Raw genomic sequence first — 23,664 nt, 5'->3', positions numbered from 1 at the left:
TAAATAAGAACAACCCCAGGTTTCTCTTCAGCACTGTAGCCAGGCTGACAAAAAGTCAGAGCTCTTTTGAGCCAACCATCCCTTTAACGTTAACTAGTAATGACTTCATGAACTTCTTCACAAATAAAATTTTTATCATTAGAGAAAAAATTACCAGTAATCATCCCACAGATGTAATATTATCTACAGCTACTCTTAGTACTATTGATGTTAAGTTAGACTCTTTTTCTCCAATTGATCTTTCTGAGTTAACTTCAATAATTACTTCCTCCAAACCATCAACCTGTCTTTTAGACCCCATTCCTACAAAACTGCTCAAAGAAGTCCTGCCATTAATTAATTCTTCGATCTTAAATATGATCAACCTATCTCTAATGATCGGCTATGTAGCACAGGCCTTCAAGCTGGCTGTAGTTAAACCTTTACTCAAAAAGCCATCTCTAGACCCAGCAGTCTTAGCTAATTATAGGCCAATCTCCAACCTTCCTTTCATATCAAAAATCCTTGAAAGAGTAGTTGTCAAACAGCTAACAGATCATCTGCAGAGGAATGGTTTATTTGAAGAGTTTCAGTCAGGTTTCAGAGCTCAGCACAGCACAGAAACAGCTTTAGTGAAGGTTACAAATGATCTTCTTATGGCCTCTGACAGTGGACTCATCTCTGTGCTTGTCCTGCTAGACCTCAGTGCAGCGTTCGATACTGTCGACCATAATATCCTATTAGAGCGATTAGAGCATGCTGTAGGTATTACAGGTACTGCACTGCAGTGGTTTGTATCATATCTATCTAATAGACTCCAGTTTGTGCATGTAAATGGAGAGTCCTCTTCACACACTGAGGTTAATTATGGAGTTCCACAGGGTTCAGTGCTAGGACCAATTCTGTTTACATTATACATGCTTCCCTTAGGCAGTATCATTAGAAGACATAGCATACATTTTCACTGCTATGCAGATGACACCCAGCTCTATCTGTCCATGAAGCCAGATGACACACACCAATTAATTAAACTGCAGGAATGTCTTAAAGACATAAAGACCTGGATGGCCGCTAACTTTCTGCTTCTTAATTCAGATAAAACTGAGGTTATTGTACTCGGCCCTGAAAATCTTAGAATTATGGTATCTAACCAGATTCTTACTCTGGATGGCATTACCTTGGCCTCCAGTAACACTGTGAGGAACCTTGGAGTCATTTTTGACCAGGACATGTCCTTCAACGCACATATTAAACAAATATGTAAGACTGCTTTCTTCCATTTGCGCAACATCTCTAAAATTAGAAATATCCTGTCTCAGAGTGACGCTGAAAAACTAGTTCATGCATTTATTACTTCCAGGCTGGACTACTGTAATTCATTATTATCAGGATGTCCAAAAAACTCGCTGAAAAGCCTTCAACTAATCCAAAATGCTGCAGCAAGAGTCCTGACAGGGACTAGAAAGAGAGAGCATATTTCTCCTGTTTTGGCTTCCCTTCATTGGCTTCCTGTTAAATCCAGAATTGAATTCAAAATCCTGCTCCTCACATACAAGGTCTTAAATAATCAGGCCCCATCTTATCTTAATGACCTTGTAGTACCATATCACCCTATTAGAGCGCTTCGCTCTCGCTCTGCAGGCCTACTTGTTGTTCCTAGAGTATTTAAAAGTAGAATGGGAGGCAGAGCCTTCAGTTTTCAGGCCCCTCTTCTGTGGAACCAGCTTCCAGTTTGGATTCGGGAGACAGACACTATCTCTACTTTTAAGATTAGGCTTAAAACTTTCCTTTTTGCTAAAGCATATAGTTAGGGCTGGACCAGGGGCCCTGAATCCTCCCTTAGTTATGCTGCAATAGACGTAGGCTGCCGGGGGATTCCCATGATGCATTGAGTTTTTCCTTTCCAGTCACCTTTCTCACTCACTATGTATTAATAGACCTCTCTGCATTGAATCATATCTGTTATTAACCTCTGTCTCTCTTCCACAGCATGTCTTTATCCTGTCTTCCTTCTCTCACCCCAACCGGTCGCAGCAGATGGCCGCCCCTCCCTGAGCCTGGTTCTGCCGGAGGTTTCTTCCTGTTAAAAGGGAGTTTTTCCTTCCCACTGTCGCCAAAGTGCTTGCTCATAGGGGGTCATATGATTGTTGGGTTTTTCTCTGTATCTATGAAGCGCCTTGAGGCGACTTTTGTTGTGATTTGGCGCTATATAAATAAAATTGAATTGAATTGAATTGAATTTCCAGTTTTATCTGCAGCTAACTGGAACATCCATAGGACAGAGCTACGTGGACTCTGCTAAAGTCATCATTCTGTTTACCTAATGAATGAAAGTCCATCCACCTTTGACCCTGCTATCAAGAAAACCATCTGGGAGATTGCAGCATATGCTTGTCTTGGCCTTTTGCTTTACTAGCCTCTCTCAGGGATTTATTTATATTTTTGGCTAGAAAAGACAATCTTTTTCTCTCTAAAAAATGCAAATTGTATGTCTTATTTCATAAATTCTCAATCTTGTGACTGTGCACGTGCTTTTAGTTTCACCCTCAATGTACTATGCATTATTCAGTCAAGTGTTGCCAAAGATTAATAAACATAAAGGTGCAAACGTGACAATTTTAAAATGAAAAGCCAGCTGGTAATTTGTTTGGGCCATGATAGATCGGAAAATGTTACTGTATGTGTGGTAATAACAGGTTATTTAAAAACCCTTTGTCCACCAGGGAGCACTGTTTTGTTTGAGTACAATACCTTGAAAATAGTTCTTGCAATAAATAAATTGGAAACATTTTCCAAAATATGTCTTTGTGTTGTGCTTTTAAAAATATTAATTTAGGTCAGATATTCAGAGCCACAAAAATCCAGATTACAAATGAAATGCCTGTTTTCAGAATTTTAATTATTGATTAGTATTTTTTTTATTTTAAAGTCAGTGTATTTTTGTGTATATAAAAAGCAAAGTACATCATAGATGACAAACTCTATGCACATTATAGCCATGAGTCTTATCTTCTATCTTCTTTACATCTGTTATTTCACATACCCTGTTTAGTTATTGCACATAAGTCTAGCCTGTGATTGTAGCATTTTGTCTGCCATTTATCTACGTTATTGTTTTTGATGTTCGTCTGAATAGCTATGAGTGAAAATGAAAAGTTCAGTATTTCCAGATCTAATGTACCACGACATGGACAGACAATACTCTGATGCCTTAAACCAGGGGTGTTGAAACTGCAGCTCCAGAGTAGCATTCAAACGTGAAAAAAACAAAACAGTAAAATGTGAAGAAATCTGCAGAAAGAAATTTCCAAAACAAGAACCTTATTGTTGTTGACAGGTTGAGGGCTGATTGCTGTTTGTAGCCAGGGTGACCAGATGAACTGCACTGCATTTTTATCTTTTGTCCCTCCTCATCCGACATATTGAGATCATGTCCCAAGTTTTGATTGTTACAAGAAATATGGCTGAAAAACATCAGTGTAAAAACCCAAAGATGATCAGCAGACAGAAAAGCAGCTGAACTAACAGTTATTAAAATAGAAAACAGAAGTACACAGGTGGACAAAGACAATCACATAAGAACATAAAGATGTGTTTAAACTTTCATTAAGAAGTTTGGAAAAGTGCATTTCAATACAATGCAGATCATTTGCCCTTTTTATGTCATCGATGCCAAACATTTAACCTCTATCGTTTACGTGTATCTATCAAGTCAGAGCCAAATTAATTCAAGTTTATTTATATGGCGCAAATTCACAGCAACGGTGACGTCAAGGTGCTTTATACTGTAAAAACCGCAACAATCCAGAGACCCACCTGTGAGCAAACGTTTTGCAAAAGTGGGGATGAAAAACTCCCTTTTAACAGGAAGAAACCTCCAGCAGAACCGGTCTCAGCAAGGGGCAGCCATGCACTGCAACTGGTTAGGGGCGTGAGGGGAAAGAGAAACGAAAAACGAGAGCATATGGAAACAGGACAAAGCACAGGCTAAAGGATAGAGGAGAACAGCTTTAATTTCATACTGCAGTGGTGTATGTGGAGAGTGAAAAGGTGTGAGTGGAGAAGTGCTTAGTGCATCACATGAAGTCCTGCAGGAGTTTCAAAAAGGAAAGTTTTAAACCGAATCTTTAAAGTAGAGAGGGTGCCTGTCTCCTGAATCCAAACTGGGAGCTGGTTCTGCAGGACGGGGTCCTGAAAGTCGAAGGCTCTGCCTCCCATTCTACTTTTTTAAACACTAGGAACCACAGGGAAGCCTGCAGTCTGAGACCAAAGTGCTTCATTACTGTGGTGTAATCTGAGGTCAAGACTTTGTATGTATTTCTGGATTCAACAGGGAGCCAATGAAAAGGAGACAATATTGGAGAATAATGATCACTTTCTCTTCCCTATTAGTACTCTCGCTGCTGCATTGGAGGCTTTTTAGGGAACTATTAGAATGACCTGATAAGAATGAATTACAATAGTCCAGCCTAAATGCAATAAATATTCAGTTATACTATGATACATGGTTTTTCTGCATCACTCCAGTAGAGGATATTTCAATTTATGGGGGGATATTGGGCAAATGAAAGAAAGCAGTACTACATGTTATACTTGTTTGATGTGCACACTGAAGAAGACATCCTGATCAAAAATGACTCACGGTGTTACTGGCAGTTAAGATAATGCCATATATAGCAAGTATCCAGTTAGTTACCATGTTTTAAGTAAATTTGAGACTACTTCTCAGACTACCTTAATCTACTTGGACAAACAAAGACTCATAATGAATTTCAAAGTAGGCCTAAATATGCTAATAGATATTTATTCCTCCATTTTTACAGTATATGAAACATATATAATTGTATAACTCCAACAAAAACATGGTGTTACAGTACTAAAGTGCAAAGTTGAAGTATCAAATAATCACAAATACCTACTGCAGAGAAGAATAAGGTTCAAATATTTTAATTATTTTTGATTATTTACACCTATCAGTAATTTTAATACCAGCAGACTGACTTTTGTGGCTCAAAAACACCTCTACTTATTTGCCAATGCCAAAGCTCATTCATTCCTGTTTGCTTCCCATTGGCTATAAAGCTGCAACCACACAGGGTCATGCTTGCATGCTTGCACCACCTCGTCTGTCTACACTCCGGCCCTGCTCCGAGTCCGAGCTTAGTGTGACTCCATGGCCACGTTTTGTGCGCAGCCACCATTCACCGGTATTTGATCCATTCCGGCGATTTCTTCCCGCTCAAAGCCAATCTTGCTGCAGGGAGGAGCGAGCGGAGTGCAGCTGAGCGGAGCAGAGCATCATCACAGCCCGCATTCAAGAAACAGGCAAACACAGCACTTTTTTCCCCTTTTTTTAATGTCACTTTCCATCATGTTCTAGCCTACAAGTCTACAAGTCGTTAATACGAAGAAGCAGCTATATCCCATGTGGACACATATGGAAGCCGCTTGTCTCTGAGGAACTGGGAATCTCTGCCCAGTCAAGGGGAGACCCGCTCAATTGTTTCCTGCGCCAAGAACTGTAAAGACATGGTCATCACACGACATCTGGGGTAAGGACACCAGCTTTTCTGTCCCTCTTTCACAGCAGCCTCAGTGGCCACATTAGAGCTCACATTAGAGGAAACTATCGCGCTCCAGCAATGCCGTGTTGGATTAGGACGTAGAGCCTCTTCTTCCTCCATCCAGCCGCTCTCTCTCACACACACACGCAGACCTCAGCTCTCATCCTTTTGTATTTGCATCCTGAGTGAATCACCAGTCAGACATGACCACCTAGCCGCTGCTGACTGAGCTAACTGCTGCTAGTCGTTACCACACGGGGATGATGATGATGATGGTGGTGGTATTATCCACGGCTCCCAGCACATCATCATCACCACATCGTGATGAAGCGCCCCCCCCCCCCCCCCACAAAAAAAAAACAACACACACACACACACACACACACACACATAATGAAGCATTAAAGTAGCAAGGCTGATGATGTAGACGTAATGCGTCACTGACATTTTTACCTTTTTCACTGAGCTCCATGCTTACTGCTCCAGTCCCATTTAGACTAACTCCATGACATGCTGGAGCATTACTTAACAACACGACCTCCCCCCTTCATAATCTCCTTTACCCCACTTATTGTGCTGCCAGTGATGAAACTAATTGAGAGTTAGCCAACTTCTGGTGCCAATGACAGGACGGCTCCACAATCTAGCCTCCTTTTTTTACCCCCAACTGAAGGTCAGCCAGTGACTTTGCAGCTGTTTAAAATAGCCTCCAATCACATGAATTAAAGAGCAGCAGAGGAGACTGGGAGATCTCAGTGCATCTGTAGTTTTTGGCTGACATGCCTTCTTGAACAGGGGGTGATTATTGATTCTTTTATATACAGTACTGCTCGCCTCTTCCTGCTGAAGGTGCCCCCATACCATTTACATTATATCCTTGCAGAGCATATATGCCTTAATGACTGATAGAGGGATTGCGTTCTGGTTATTCCTTTCTTTGCCAAGCAATTAACGTAAAGTAAAACAGTAATTACACCGACTGACTCGTTAAATTAGTTGAGAAATGCAAGCAGAAAGTTGAGGGTGAGTTAAAGCAGTATTCAGACGGTCTGATGACTCATGCACGGCCATCCCTTGTGTTTGCTTTAATGAAGGGTTTTTGGTAATTACCAGCACGCCACTTGTTTATTCTCTCTTATTAACCTCATTTGCTTTGTTTTGTTTACTAGAAATAGGGTGTTTGGTGTCAAATTGTAGGGATACCGTTGAACTGGGATTATGGAGGCATTTAAGTCAAACATCTAAAGCTAAATGCTGCGTTATCTCAGAGGGACTTTATCTGAATCACAACATTATATACAGTAGTTCTTAAGACTATTGCACTGTGTGATACCCAGGTCTACCCAGGTGATGTAATATGCAGCGTTGAGAAACCGGCTCTGTCCAGTTGGGGCTGTTTTTTAAAAAACGTATTTGTAACAAATCAGACAAAACGACTTAGTTAGCTGCTCATTGCTTCCAGATGTCGCACGAGATCTACGTCCATCTAAATGCGCAGGTAAATGTTCAGTATCGACCGCCATGCATTATTAGTCAGCTGTAAACTCAGACACCACTTGTCCTCAAAGACCCTGTAATGTAATGTAATATAAGAACACGAGTCTCCCTTTGTTGGCTCGCTTTAAATATGCAGCAGTGAGGGGGTGGAGGGTATCAGTGGACTTGTTTTGCTATAGCGTGCTGATCAATAATGCGATATTCTGTTCCTTGAATGTGGTGACAAAACAAACAAGCATGTCCTTCTACCCCTGTTAGGGCACTGGTACCATCACACTTCATCGTATTACCTGTTTGTGACGAGCGGCGCCCTTAACGCCTGTGTGGCTTTGCGTTTAGTGTGTTGACAGCAGCCAACGTGAAGTTTAAAGTGACTTCGAAATGTGTTCCAGTTTTCACTGGTTTGTTTAGTTCTGGGTCTTCCTGTGCTTGACATATTGAGTGTCTTAGGCTCAAGTTTGCTTTCTTCATCCTTCTCAAATCTCACAGAGCAGGGCGCGAGATAGTGGGATTGCCTTCTCCCCCTCAACAGCCCTGTAGTGCTCTTCTCGGCTTGACCTCTATCAGAATGGATGATAGCTGCTCCTTAATTTGTGGACCTCTTGTTGATCTCTGATGGAGACCTGTGGCTTTGTTCTCGCCACCCTGACTAGGAGAAAGACTCTGCAGGCTGTAGGAATGTGCATGTTACTCAAGGACACTGTTGTTATTATTGCTGGTGCTGTAAGTTTGCGGTTTCCTGAAACGAGTCAGTTAGTCACTCTTTTTGTTGTGTTTCGTTCCCTTAAGGTAAGAGAGATTATAGAAGAAGAACAATTCAACATAACCTTTGTTATCCTGTGTGCTGTGACTGCATCAGCAGATTTCTTGCACCAGGCCTCAAACATTAAAAGAATGAAAAAACTGAACTCAGTGCTTAAATGTCACTTTGAACTGCCCGAACCTCAGAATTACACTTTTAATATTCCACCAGGGAAATTTTTGGTGTATGTAATATTCAGTTATACTATAAAAAGGACAAGATACTTGGTTTTTACATCTTTACTGAGCTGCCATATCTGTCAACTGCCTGAGCAGTGACTACAAATCCTGCAGCCTATCTGCTGATAGTCATGCCACCGTGAAATCCCCCGATCTTGCCTGATCCGTTTAGTACTTGGACATGGAGACTGTCTGTGAAAACCAAGTACCAGAAGTCTTGGGATTGGCGTGGCTCAGGCAGTAAAGCAAGTCCTCCAACAGTCAAAGATCGTTGATTTGATCCCCGGCTGTAAGAGTGTCCTGAACCCAAAACTGACACCTCAATATTTACAGCATTGTCAGCAAGGGTAATGACCACTCTGTAAGTTGTATATATGTTATAAATACACTGGTATTGTAGCCTGTATTGGCAAATTAAACCCTTGCTTGCTTTATGCCAAATAATTAATTTAGCTTGTTTGTTCAGCTTGTTGTAAGTGTCCCCAGAGGGTAATGAGCACCTGTTGATGGCGCTGATCTTAGGTTAAATTATTTTTTCCGCATAGAATTTGTTTCAAAGTTTTCATCATTGCCTTTGACTGTGAAATCCCCTCTCCTGAAACTCAGTTTCCTTCCTGGAGCATGAAATGAGATGGAGAAAAGTTTTATGTGACTGAGCATAGAGTGCATTTTGGAGTAAACAAGAGAGATGGGAAAAGTCAAGTTTTGGGGGTTTCTTCTCTTTTTTTCTAGATAAGTGTGTAATAAGTGTGTAATACATCAGCACAGAGGAACAGACGACAAGGTACAAAAATGCATCTTTAATTACTGTTGCCCAGCTACCATGCAGTGCAGGTTTACTTAAATAAAACAATATATATTGGCACTGGTGCATACATATATCTGTATTCATAACAAACAGTATCATGCAGTTGCTTTAAGGCACTACTCTACCCATTTTCCTAATCAACTGTTGGTTTAACCAAAGGCTAAACCTGCAATAAATAAACAACTGTTTAAGGTTTTTAATATGTATTCTCCATTATTAGTAACCATCTTACTTATCATATTAAGAGTTTTTGTGTCTTTATCTTTAATGTGTGTATTTATTATTGTAGATTGTAGTTGATAATGATTTTTCTTTAGGTTTTAAAGGCCAAACTAGGGATGGACATTACACACCACCTTGGGTATAAAAGCTGTGGTCTGTGGCATGGTTCATGTGCCATGCATTTGTCTATAAACATAAACTAGAAGTAAATAAAAATTACGGATCTGTTCTTAGCACATCTTCATGTCATCGGTAGAAGAACTATCGCTCTGATGTTTCACAGGATCATTCAGCGGCAAAATGTCCTTCCATTTTTTACGGTTCGGTGACATTTCTCAACTCGAGGCATTCAGAAAATGTCGACAGAAAGACCCTCCCAGCTGCTTACAACTGCCTCTTTTGTTCCTTTACATGTCTGAAAGACGACTGAAGGATCCTCTTTGTCTCCTAGGATCGGAAATCTTAGAAACCACAGTCCATTATCTGACTTTCAGACTTTCAAACCATACTATCACAAGGGGAGGTTAAGGAGGAAATTGAGTGCACATATTCTTTTGTAATTATAAAAAAAAAAAACCAAGGAGCCTTTTCCCTTTGGCGTATAGTGTGCAGTGTTTGAGTGAAGTACATAGAACAGTATAGTTTTTATTGCGGTCTCACTCAGCTCACTTCTATTCAGTTTTATTGCTTTAAATGGGAAACGCTGAAGCGCAGCGGAAGCAGATGCTCATCCATCATCCATCATTACACAGAATATAAGCCATCAGGGCCGTAAAAACAATAAATGAAAACAAGGAAGATGAAACCAATAAATAGGAAGGAGTTTATATAAGATTACATTGGCTTCTTCTTGGAGCATCTTTGTAGTTTATCTACATAAATACACCAAACAGAACTGCACATTTATAAAGATGCTATAGTGTTTGGTTTGACTTTGCAGAGATCTTGACCAGGTGCTTCAGAGGTGTTCGTCCTGTCTGCTTAGAGCTGCACCATAATCACAGTGACTGGATTTAGAACAATAAGCTCATGACTCATCGGACGTTCCCCAGCACGATGACTGGCTTTGTGTGGCGCAACGCTGCCGTCCGTCTAAGTCAAACAGACATTTATGATGCTGGCACCTGCATTTTCTTGTGAACTGAAAGCTTCGGTTAAAGCCCCAAACCTGCTCGTTGTGTCTCTGAGCAACGGGCTTACCAAGAATGATCCGATTCAGTACCTAAATGCCGACTCTTCTTTTGTTTGTTTTTGTTTGGCTTTAATAAACAGAACATTGAATTCATGTAGTCAGTGTTGAAACTATATCTTCTGCTGAAGTGAAACAAATGAAATGAAAGCTCGGTTGCATGCTTTCACTTGACTTTTGCTTCAAGGTCAGCAATTGTTACTGCAAATGCTAACAAACTAGAGCCTGCATGCTCGCAGTCTAGCAACAATATAAAACTGTTAAACTCACACTCAATGTGCTCATCACTTTTGCTTTCTAATTAGGTCAAGGGGATTAGATCTGTTAAATAGATGTAAGTGGAATACGCTATCTGGATGGATTTAGTGCCGTGTACTGTAGCTTAGAGCCTTGGCTGGCTTAAGAGAGTGCAGGATGATGACGTTGTTAAAGGATCTGAATTATAGATTACAGTGTGTGAGTATGCTGCATGCTTGCTTGTGATCGTGCAGAGCTCCTCTGTAGAGTCTGCATTTCCTTGGCTCAAGGGAGAGCCTAACAGAAACATCCGGCAGTTAAAAACCACAGGTTGTTCCAGAGTTGAATACAGTATCTATGAGCACCATGCTGACTGTGCCGTGACACTGTGTCACTGGCTGTGGCAGGAATTGATAACCCTGCATTTACACACAGTTTTCAGAGGAGTCTTTGTTATTGGTAAAGTTTTTTTTGTATAACCAGTTTTGTTTATTTGGTTTTCATTTCATTATTAATGAGAGATTTTTTAGTTTTGTAGATTTTAATAATCAATTTTTTAAGGTTTCACTCTAATGCTGTGTGTTTAAGATTATCCTACAATATAAATGTTTTAGTCTCGCCTGATTTACTAGATATGAGCATCATCTGTCTATTTTGATTATTTAATAAGGTCTTCAGCATTTAATAGGTTGATCTAGCTAAAGTAAATAATAAATAAACAGGCCACATTACCGCTGTTTGCTTTGCGTAAATTTGGCAACCTCTCGAGGTCCAAAAGCCACATCGTCAACACTGAGGCGCTTGATAAAAAGAGATATTTGCCCTTGTAAAAGTCCAATAACATCGTCGGTGTCAAGTGTCTCAGTTTCTCAGCTGAACAGTGTTTGTTTTCTACTGTCTTGCGATCGATGTATGTTTTAACAGTGGGACCTCCAGAGAGCTCAGACAATTACAGAGCAGCACTGCAGGCAGTATTATGGGTGTCAGCGTGGCGCAACACGGTGCCATGACTAATGATGAAAATGAGTACACCCTGCTGCTACCTGAACATAAGGTTAACCAGACATTTTGAATCCAATATAAATCTTTCTCCGCCTTCACTGTCTGATGTTTTAAAGGTTACCTCACTGGACAGTGTTCTCTTGCTTGTTTGTGTGTTTATGAGGGTTTATACAGTTTTAACTGGTTTGTAACAATGCAGATAGAGCAGATGTTTTCCTGTATTGATTTGATGTCCTCTTCTAAATTCAATCATTATGATATTTGTAATTAGATGTTTAAGGATTTGTGTCACAGTCTTATGGGATGATCTCAGTCTTGTGGAGGGGAGGCAGTGGTTGTAGTTGACAGTTAAAAGTGGTAGTTGCCACAATTCCTAATTTTAAACAGAGTTCAGTCTAAGGAAGTACAACTATATAGTTTGTCCCTATAGGTTAGAATAACGATCCACCAGTTGTGAAATTCTGACCAACATACCAATATTTTCTTTTTTTCATTCTGTTTTAGTTCCTGTTTGGTCTCCATAGTAACAAAAAAAATACTCTTTACAAAAATACAAAAATAAATGACCTTTTTGAACATTTAGCCCATAGGTGTCAAACTCTGTCAAATTTGGCCCACGAAGCCATACAAGATTACTATCAGAGCTGGCCTACTGGTATTATACAGCTAATATATATATTGTTTAGTATTAAGCTTTGCTTGTTCCATATTCAGTTTTTCAGCAAGACGTGTTTGAGTCCATAAGAAAAGATTCATTCTTATATCTGGAGGAATAAATATATTTCAATAAATATTAATGTTAGCCCGCGACTTTGTTCCAGTTTTGAATTTTGGCCCACTGTGTATTTGACTTTGACACCCCTGATTTAGCCCATCCGATAGCAATGTGACAAAAAGATAAATAAACAGATAAATACATTTAGGTCCATAATTTATTGGGAAAATATACAATTGTTCTAGTTTTGGCTCTGTACACCAGCACAGCAGATTTTAAAACAACAGCTGTTGTTTGCTTAAGTCCAGACGTTCAGCTTTCATTTAGGGAGTTTTACAAAATTTTTGTCATTAACTGTTTAGGAATTCCAGCCATTTCTAAACACAATTCCCCATTTTTGGTGGTTAATAAATAATTGGACAGTTTGTTTCCAGATGAGGAGACAAAAATGCCAAATCAACAATCAGGTGCATTTGTAAAAAGAATGAATGAACTGACGAGCTCAGCAACACCGACAGGTCTGAAAGAGCACAGAAACTAAAGTGCATGATAACAGAATTATTTCCATGGTTATTATAAATAACTTAACAACATCCAACTCAAGTTGTACTAGAATGATGGAAAGAGGAGAGAAAGCATTCCACATGATCTGTTATGGTGGAGGTAATATTATTGCACGGGCATGTATGGCTTCCAGTAGAACCGTGCCACCAGTGTTTATTCATGATGTGACTGCTGATTGAAAGGGCTGAATGAATCTCTTCTCAGATTCAGGATAATGAACCAAAAAATAATGACCAGTGGCTGAAGCAAAGGTCCTGACAGAGCATGTCAAGGGAGTAAACACAGCATTTAGTGATATCCGTGGGTTATGGATTTCAGGCAGTCATTGACTGCAGAGGATTTTAATCCCATATTTAAAAGAATTCTGAATTGCTTCATTTTGAGCCCCTGAAATCCACTGTGGAGGTGTACAGAGGGAAAACCAGAGTAATTGATGTCTTTGTCCAGCAAGTTATAAATGTAACTGTATTGGCGAGTGACATCAGTAAATGACATCACATTTGCTGCTATGCCAACATCAGTCAGCGCTGACTATTTATATATTAGACCATTATTGTGGCCAGTCCCTAGTTAAAATTGAAACAGTCAGTTTATATATCTTTGGATTTGTGACAATTGATTATCTCATTAATTGACATGAAGTAGGAATGTCATTAGTTGCAGTCCTCATATATAAGTTGAGTTTGGCTTTCAGATGATACAGTGAATAATAAAGGAGTAATCCTGAGTGGCGCTGGTCTCATAGCCAACATAATGAAAGGCTTATTCAGTAATGCACTTGTAATGAGAAGAATCTCATGCTTCAAAGAAGAGCTCCGGGTGTCTCAACTGAGTATCACTGAGTGAAATTTACATACTGAAAATGATGGAGGATATTTTTCGAAAGCCTCAGAGAAGGCAAGATGCTAATTTTAGTCACAGGCCGTGTGATTTACTGCCTGCTATAAGCAACCGAGGTGTGGTGCAATGAGGAAGCTGAAGTGCATGTGCTAGTGTAACTTCCTCACTCTTGTGTTTCAGATGAACAGCAAGCAGTGATCACGAGGAAGTGTCAGAGGATGCCCCAGATCTGCGGGGCCTAGTGCAGAGGGAGGTCCACAGAGCCGCACGGTGCCCACAATGTCTCACCACCAACACTATCAACAGCGAGGCCCCCACAGCCGCACCATGAGCTCTGAGGAGAGGAGCTCTACGCCGGTGAACAAGACCTCGACGCCAGTCCACAAGAGCACCTCCTCCTCTTCCTCCTCCCAGCGCGACAGCCGGCAGGTAATTTTCAGGCCACGGGCAGAAGAATCCATCTACAAATAGATTCCAGGGATGGCAGGACTTTGAATGAATGCAGCTTTAGCGGAGGTGGAAAAGGCAGGAGGCAACATTAGTTTGGAGTGCTGCAGTCTTCTATCAGTGTGACTGTTTATGCAAGAAAGAAGAGCTATGAGGGAATGATGAATCATGAAATATTCATTCAGCAGTTTTAGCTTTTGTAGCAAGAACAATCAAAGCTATTATAATGCACTGACATAATTAATATCAACTGCCATCATACAGAGAAGTTAGGCATGTCATGTTAAACTGTTCGTGACTTGAAGATGTGCAGAAACAGGATGTTTTTGCTTTGTTTTGTTTCCCTTTTTTTCCATTTAAAATAAAGCCAAAGTGTATAAGCTCGCATTGCAACGAGATCAGCAGGGGAGGCTCCATGTAAACATGAAACCTCCATAAATACAAGTGCTGACAGATGGCTGGGTAGATGAAGAATTTTTAGTCAAGTTAATCTTAACCTCTGTCAACAACAGCATGTGAAATATGTAGCATCCTAGCATATCAGAAACCAACGAAGGAGTGTTAGGGCCACATTAAGAAAAATATATATTGTTGATTGTTTTGAGAAAAAAGTCGAAATGTGGAGATTACAGTTGTTTCAAGACAAACTGCCACGCTTCCTCTAACCTCTGAGTTACTGAAATCGTACTTCTGAATCAGTTTAAGTAACAAGATAGGAAATTATTTCTCTTATAGAACGTAAACATATTGTGGTGATAAGTATAAGGACGTTGAATAGATGGTGCAGAAAGCTGCATTTGGTCACATGAGGATGTTTGTTGTATCACAAGACGGCTGATCATTTGTTTCACTAACATCATCTTAACAATGCATTTTGTAGCGGGTGTAGCAAACGTCGCAGTCTGTCTTGAAACAACAGCGATAATCTCCACATTTTGACTTCTTTCTTGAAATACATTTTTGACTTTAATCTCAAAATTTAGACTTTCTCAAAAGGATCAATAATGTGGCCCTAATACTCTGTCGTAGAAACCCCTTCAGTGGTCTTACAGCCAAACGGTTCATATAATTAATCAGGTTTTGTAACCCACTTGAAGAAAATCAGCGATCTTGGCTTGAGTAGCTAAATGCTATAGGCTGAATCCCTGTCTGTGTACAGTTTAAAGATCAGCGCTTATGTTTAACTGATTAATTAACCAAAGATGACTTAAAGCTTGGGGAAAACTCTTCTTTGGTAGTGATTATAATTTATTAAGATCCAAAAGTTGGCTGATTTTCAGTGTTCGTTACTCGGACTGGTGAGCGGTCGATCGGCCACATGTATGTCTGATTATGATTATGTTTCATACATGTGGAACACGAGCACAGTAGCAAATACACACAGTTGCAGCCATATGCTAACATGCCATTAGCATGGAAGCTCTTCGCTGTGAGTGAAGACTTAAAGTTCGGCAATGTGAACGGCAGGGGGACCAGCACAGGAAACACTGCTAACAACAAACCTTCTCAGACACTTAAATCACCTTGAGTCTGTTGAACATTTTAAAGAAGCTAACAGGAAAAATGAAACATTACCAGAGCTCAGAGCCAGCAGCAAACTGGGAGCCTCGGTATGAGCAAAGGATCAATGGAGCTACGAGGAAAATTATCGAGGGAAAACAAGAGGGGGGGTGATGTTGTCCATTCGTTTTGTTTTATAAATCCATTGCACATGCTTTTGTTTGGCGCAGTAAAATATGACAGATAAAGGGTTGGGTGTACAGCAGCACATTTTCACTTAATTATTTGTACCTTTATTTTCAGTTGTTTCTATGAGAGACGATTCTGTAACTTACTGCAGTTTGGAGGAAATGTTGTTGTCAATGAAGTCAATTATTTCTGGTAAAAACAAACAAACAAAAAAATTGCAGTCAGCATCAGCAGGGTCACACATAGAAAACAACTGGAAACTGGGATCAGCCAAGAAAATCTCTACCTTTGATCTGATGATTAAGTTTAATTTCCTTGTTAGTAAATAGTAACCATGCAGAGACATACAGTAGGGTAAAGCATTAGAAAACAAATCATTAGGTGACTTTGTTAGACTTCTTTTAAGGATGTAAGAGGACCCTAATCAAGCGAGCAAAGAGCCCCTCACAGCATTACGGACCCAATGAATCCCCTCTCTGTAGTTGTCAAGGGCTCAGGTTCATTTGTTACTCATATCAGTAAAAAAAAAAAATGGACTCTAATTTCACAGCTCACATGAGAGCTGCTTAAAATGAACCCCTGTCGTAAGCCACCTGAACCCATAACCCACCTTACCTCGTTGAGCTGCTGTGTCACTGTGGCTGTGCAGAAACAGGACACCGAAACTGGAATCTCTGACTACACAGCTTTTCCGTCGGCACTGCGTGATGAATATTTCATGAGGGACAGGCGGAGGCTTGGTGCTCCACTGAACATGTGGCACACTCTGGTGAGCTGTGTGGAGCTTTGTGTCTTCAGGAGATGGCTCTCGGAAGAGAAAACTGAGCTGGTTTGAGAAATGGGGCCTGTTAGAAAAGCACAGTCGAAGGCGTGCTGCTTGATGAAGCAGACACTCAACCCTTACAAACTCTCTGTTCACTGTTTCTTTAATGTTACCTACTCGCTTTTGAAAAAAGGTGAAAGGAGAAATATTTTATTAACAAATTTTTGATTGTTGTAGCTGTCACGATTAAGCATTTTGCTTTTTGCTTGCGCCTGCCTGAAAATAATTTTTACTTAAAAAGATTCACGTTCAAATTTGACATCCATGAAACTGGCATATAGGCCATACCAAGTCCTGTGAAAAGCTAGGTACAACCTTAGTACTTCCACAGAGAGTCAGAGGTTAAGAAGCAGCCAGGTGCTGCTGATCACATGCACTTGATTAATTGATCATCAGCCAGTTTGAGCACCTGCAAAACACCTTAAAAAGTTTTTGTCAGTTTGTTGGTCAGGGGCATTCTTCCCAGGAGTAGACGTCCAAGCAAATTCAACCCAATTCAACCTTGCAAAGCTCAAATAAACTGCAAAAAACCCAAGCGCTACATTTCAGACTCTACAGGTCTTAGTTAGCATGCTAAATGTTAACGTTCATGAAAGTACAATTAGAAAAAGAATGAACAAATATGGCTTGTTGTCAAGAGTTGTTAGAAGAAAGCACCTTCTTTCTGAAAAGAACATGGCAGCAGAACATAGGTTTGCAAAGTTGCATCTGAACTACAAGACTTCTGAAACAATGTCATTTGCACAGATGAGACAAAAGTGGAGATATTTGGGCATAATGCACAGCAGTGCACTTGGCTAAAACACACTATATCAGCTGAAACACCTTATATATATCAACTGTCAAGCACAATGGAGGAAAAGTAGTGGTTTGTGCTGGTTTTGCAGCCCCAGGATCTGTGCAGCTTGCACTCATTGATTCAACCTTAAACTCCTATATATGCCAAGGTTTTCTACAGTCAAATGTAAGCTAATTTATCTGACAGCTAAAGCATAGCTTTAATTGGGTGGTGCAACAGAACACTGATCCTAAGCACAGCAGCAATCTATAGCAGAATGGCTGAAAACAAAGAGGTGACCTTAAGAGAGCTGTGCAAAAACAAATACCTACAAACCTAAATGAACTACAGTAATGTTGTAAAGAAGCGTGAAATGAAATTCTGATAAAGTCATTCAGAAAATAATTACTTAATAGCAGCATTGTGAAGACCCAGTGCAGATTTTCTGTAGTTTAAATATGAGATTTATAAATGCCATAGGTTGTACATGACACAAGACTTTGTAAATCACAGTTAAACACAAAAGTGTCTTCACAGGCTCCACAGGGTAAGGCCCAGTTCCATCCTTCCACTCTTGGACAAGAGTAACTCTCTGTGACTGCCGAAGGCAATCCTAAGTGAGGATAAAAATATTGCAGCAGGCTTCGGGATGCTCTTATCATCTCTGATGAGAAATGGCAGATTTTATAATCATCATCTGTTCCTTTTTTACTGCTGTCAGATGTATATTGAGATCATTTCACAAAAATGAGCCCACTTTGTTTCCCTTTAATTCATACGTTTACAAGCACGTCGTCATTCTTTTCTTCTCTTCTATTACAACTGATAACAGCTAACTAGTGATGAACGTTATTCATTTAGCGCTTCTCAAAAAAATAATAATAAGTGCCTACAGGAAAATTCACACAGACTAAATCAGCAAAATAAATTTAAAATTAGGCCACAAAGAAGAGGGAAATCTTTCCCACGGCATTTTTGTGGTTTGTGTTGTGCTGTGCCAGATATTAAAAAATCTGCCTATATTCTCCAAGTATCATGGAGGAAGGAAAAGGGGGCAGTTTTCTGGCTTGCACCGCTGCAGCGGCGCAGGAGTCGCTTCTGATTTTTCCCATGCGCTCTCTGCAGGTGGACTTCATCTAGTTTTCTGAGCACTGCAGGTACTTCTTTCATAAGGTCCTTTGAGTGGCTATTCTGGCTTTCACTCAAATCACCCAGCCCCCCTGATGTGTGGATGATTGTGTGATGATCACATCTTAAACAGATTATTAACTGATTTAACTGCGAGGATGTTTCCAACATCAAAACACGTCTGTGCTGATGTTATGTAAAGTTATACCGGCGCTTTCATTGCATTCGTGATAGCAGTATTAGTGTTTTCTGTGCAGGCAGTTTGCTTTGAGAAGAGTCAGTACAGCACATCTTCCCTTGGACCGCAGATCTTAAAAGACCTTAGCTAGCTTGGCCGGGCCTCGGCGTTTGTGGATAAATGAGAGTGGGGGCACTTTGTTTGGGGAAAGCCTTAATGGGATCCTGCCCCCATTTTCAAATCAATACATGTCACTTCTCTCACTGCTGACGAATCCTGTTCACTCTGGAAGCCCTCATGAGAGCAATTAGAAGCAGCACCTGCAGCAAGCGCGAGCTGGCACCGACACACGCACACAAAAATACACACGATTCTGTGTAGATGAAGATAAATGAACAACTCAACGTGTTGCTGCAACTATCAGTTAATCCTCTTGTTGCCAGTCATTTCCTGTTCGATAAGACATTTTAACTTAGAGATAATCAGGGTGGAAATCACACTACTGTATGTGTTTGAAAAATATTTAGGAAAGGTCCCTTTGATGGAAGCTGGCTGAGATTTATGAGAGCGGGGAAATCAGTGATGAGATCAGTTGTGTTTTTATGGTAATGACCAGAAATCACAATCTGCTCTCTCGTCTGCAGAAGTCTCTCTTTTCAAAGTGGTTTTCAGTCACCAGGTGTTTTTGTTGTGTGAGATCCTTGTGACAAATCCACTTCAGAAAAGAGAACTGAAATTAAGACACTGAAGTGGTTTACCTTAGATTAACACTGAGTCATGACCGCTTCCACTCAATATGTCAAGTTTTTGCATATTTTTCTCCAGGATATTAACCCCACTGATCCCTTTTATAGTCTGTTATTTGGGCAGAAAACTAGCTGATGCCATTATATATTTAGTTTTTACCTGGTTATTATGTTTAGCTTTTATTTATCCACACAAAGACCTCTTTTTAAAAAAAGTGTTTCAGCTTGGCACACTACATTTTTTTAATATTTATCTAAATTCATGTGACATAGCAGACATCCACTGACTACTGGATTATTTGCTTAAAGGCTGATGGGAGTTTCTCAACGCAAAGAATTGAGGTATTTTTCTGTGGACAAGCCTGTCACCTGATCTCAGCCCATTAGAGCTTTTCATGCTTTTCTAGTTATTAAATACAAAACTTGAGGCAGAAAGATGCACAAACAAGCAGCAACAAGCAAGCAAGCAACTTGGCTGCAGTGAAAAACAAAGGAAACATAATTCGGTGGTCTCGAGAGAGCTGGGAGTCATTTTAAGATTGGGATTTTCATCCAAATGTTAAAGACAATCATTATTTTTAAAAGGATGGTAGGTTGTTACTTGCTTCTGAGACTCTGAACATGGCAGACATAACTTTATAGTCTTGTCACAAAGGATCCCATGGCTGTAGAAAGCTACAGTGGATAGTCCTTCATGTTTTGATTAGGCAAATATTGACGCCGGATGCCCTGCCGGATGCAACCCCTAAGAGATTTGTGTTTCCTCCCAGGACTGAACCACTTGTTAGGTAAATGTGTAAACCACAATACTATGAAGCCACAAAAAGGAGCCCTTGCATATAATGCACTGTATTAAATCCCTGTGAGAAATAGATCAAAGCAATGGTACACTTTGATGGTTAAAAACAAAGCATAGGCGCTTAAGTCAAGTTGGCTAAATGACTGAGGCTTAAACATAAATGTAACGAAATAAGTACAAGAATGAAATAGAAATATTTCTTGTGTCAAACAAGAAAAGAAAATCTCTAGTCCAAATGGTTGGCGTTGGATTTACTTTGTCAAGTACCTGTGAAGCGTAAGCTTTAAAATTTCAGTAAATAAACCGTATGGAGTTCCAGTACTCATCCTCAGTTATGTCCATACGTGCATGTGTTTTACAGAAGCAGCTGCAGTATTTCACCTGCAGGCTAACAGGGGACACATGCAGACTTTAAGGCTGTAACTGAATCTGCGGTGGTGTTTACACAGTGCATGACACCGCGCTTCTCTCAGGGTGTTAACGTCCCATCCATGTAGCAGTCTGCTCGCCTACTCCACCGTTTACTGCTCAGACGAACGCTGCGGTGAAATCCATCCTCGCGACAGGTCTTCTGTGGTTTTTAGCTGCTAAAATATAATCTTTCAGCACAGCTTTGGTAGCTGAGTTTATAACGTAAAGATTACAGTTTCAGTACCTTACTATACAGGAAAAGATGTATTTTAAATTAATTTTTGTGGATTCAGTATTCTTTAACACTTCTCTACCTTCACCTGCTATCTCTTACCTCACCTACCTACCTCCACTCATGTAGCTTAAGACGACCCCACCTTTAACCCCCTAAATTATTCCCCTTTAATTCTATTTTAATTTTATTATATCTTATTTCATAGTTGTTTTATTTTGGTGAGCCTGGTCTTCCAGCGCTGTAGCCCATCTGCCTCGGGGTATTTTGCTTTCAGAGATGCTCTTCTGCATATTTTGGTTGTGACGAGTTGTTATGTGAGGTGCTGTTGCCTTTCCTATCAGCTCTAAGCAGTCTGGCAATTCTCCTCTGACTTCTGACATTAACAAGGCATTTTCAGCCAGAGAAGTGCCGCTCAATGGGTATTTTCTGTTTTTCGGGCCATTCTCTATAAATCCTAGAGAAGGTTTTTGGAAAAATCTCAAGAGCTCAGCAACTAAATCACCTTTTTTCTGATGCTCAGTTTGAACTTCAGCAGGTCATCTTGACTATGTCTACATGCCAAAATGCATGGACTTTCTGCCGTGTGATTGGATAATTAGATATCTGTGTTGAGTAGTTGAACAGGTGTTTGTAGAAGTGGCCAGTGTAGACTGATTTTCTGTTGAACTAACCAGTTAATCCACTTATTGTTGCAGCTGTACTATTACAAAGGTCTTGAAAATGTTTTTGTAAGATCACATGACTGCTTCTCCCTGAGCCTGGTTCTGCTGGATGTTTCTTCCTGTCAAAAGGGGGGTTTTCCTTCCCACTGTCGCCAAGTGCTTTGACATTGGCAGGTATCTAATTGTTGGGGTTTTCTCTGTATTGCTGTAAGGGGTTTACCTTACAATATAAAGCGCTAGGGCTGTGCGATATGACCAAAATCTCATATTCTCATCCGTAAACTCTCTGCATACTCTTTCACGTGATTCAGTTTATTTTGAAAAGTCCCAACAGGATCTTGAGCTTTATTGTGAAAGTGTTATGTGAAAAACAAACAAGCGGACAGCGGAGCCACGCGACGCTACGGTTTTACCGGCACTGTTGCTAACGACAACACCTATAAACAGGCGCTTGTCCGTCTGTAGTGTTGTTATATTAAATTTAAGAGAAAGAGAGAACTTTAAGAAATTAATATAGCCACTACAGTGGCCATCAAAACGATGAAAAATGTTGCTGTAAACAGTTTATTTTACGACACTTTGTTTTTATTTGTCGTAAAATATAGCTTATATCGTCGTCCGATCTATATCGTTATATCATAAAGCGCCTTGAGGAGACAGTTGTTGTGAACCTGAAATCTCATGAATCTCATAACCGACTTGTTAACATAAAACTACTTAACAGCAATCTTGAGATACGATTTATTAATTAATGGACGAGACGAAAAGACCAAATGCCAGTTTTCTGGCCTTTATTTTTTTATTTTATGTTATTATCGCTTCTTTTTTGTTAGAACTTTCTGTTTTATTATCATCACATTTTAATACGACTTGAATACACTTGCGTTGCGTCTGGTCTGTGTAGTACAGCAACTTAAAAACGGTGACAGGCTCTAAATGTACAGCAGCGTCAAATCAAGAGGCAGAGAGAGGCAGGCGTGCAAGAGAAAGTGGCCATCTGAGGTGGGCTGTTATTGTGGCCGCTGATATTTATAGTGCTGATTTAGTGTAAGGTGTCCCCAAGGAGTGTTTGTCCTTTCTCCTGCTCAGAGAGACCTTAACTGTAATAGTTTGATTCATTGCAGTATTAAAAGGTCTGCTTTGCTACACTGCTGAGTGTCACTGCAGGTGGTGGATCCCAGAAAACTTGGCCTATGAAACTGACACAACTAGGCTGTTAGAGTGACTTAGGTGATGATCAGGATTGTAGAAGTTTCTTTCGACTACTCAACATAGTTTTTTTTTTTAAATATATTGGCATCTCATGATTTTATTACACTGATATAGACTCGAGTATCAAGGGAGATATGAAAAGCTATTCAGATGTTTTGGATCAAGGAGCAAACTCTTCTAAATACGGACATAGAAAAGCAAACAGCCTCGCGCTGATTCTGCCACAAGATCCTTCATTAAATGGGTACACTCACCAAGAGCTCATTCAGCTTTAAATTATTCTGCAGGAAGATCAATACATGTAAGCAGAGTACAGGAAATCACTTTGGGTTAATTCAGCTCTGTTCTCCGGGTGAAATTACAAAAGCAATTTCTCTCACTGTAGCAGTACTGTCCATATAAGCCTGGATGAGAATATATATATAAAAAAAGTACATTTTGAGTTTTATTTATTTATTTATTTATTTATTTTGTCAGTGTTAGGGGTGATTAATAATTTTACTGCATTTCTTTTTGTCTACATGAAGTCCAAACTTTATTACCCCCCTAAATAACATTTATTTATATAAAAAAATAATTCCCCACTCACCCTGCAGGTGCTCTTTGTTTGTCCTTCAAGCTTAGGTCCTCTACCAGAGGCCTGTGAGCTCCAGGCTGCTGCGCAGTATCTTTGCTGTTCCTGTCTCTGGGACATGCAGCTGGATGGTGTAATGGCAACACTGCTCTCTTTGGAACAATAGGTTGAGAGTTCAAATCCAGCGAGGGTCTCACAGACAAGGCTCCCTCATAATACCCCCAAGCCTGCCTTGCAATCAGGACACGCTGATGAGAGGTGGGCTGCTAGGACAATGATGTCGAATAACTGACAAAAAATGTGTATATAAATGTCACTAGTAGTGTAATAAAGATTGGATCGGCAAATGTTAATCGTCCCTACTGCTGATGACAGAAAAATAAC

General features: G+C 40.1%; 1 protein-coding gene across 3 annotated transcripts in view; it reads left to right on the top strand.

Moving 5' to 3' along the window:
* Positions 1 to 5,213: 5,213 nt before the first annotated feature.
* Positions 5,214 to 23,664, top strand: part of osbpl6 (oxysterol binding protein-like 6) — a 42,972-nt gene continuing 24,521 nt past the window's right edge. For 2 of the 3 annotated variants that reach the window (XM_040028054.1, XM_040028052.1), the window contains exons 1-2: positions 5,215 to 5,531; positions 13,779 to 14,027. In XM_040028054.1, coding sequence (XP_039883988.1) covers positions 13,878 to 14,027 — 150 coding nt within the window. In that variant the 5' untranslated portion in view covers positions 5,215 to 5,531; positions 13,779 to 13,877. Of the gene's footprint in view, positions 5,532 to 13,778; positions 14,028 to 23,664 lie in introns of all 3 variants that reach the window. The other variant, XM_040028053.1, reaches the window with a different exon arrangement.

This window comes from Simochromis diagramma, unplaced genomic scaffold (genome assembly GCF_900408965.1).
Source record: "Simochromis diagramma unplaced genomic scaffold, fSimDia1.1 OVJJ01000343.1, whole genome shotgun sequence".
Lineage (NCBI taxonomy): Eukaryota > Metazoa > Chordata > Actinopteri > Cichliformes > Cichlidae > Simochromis > Simochromis diagramma.
The sequence above is the reverse complement of the archived record's forward strand: the minus strand, read 5'-3'. Positions and strand labels throughout refer to the sequence as shown.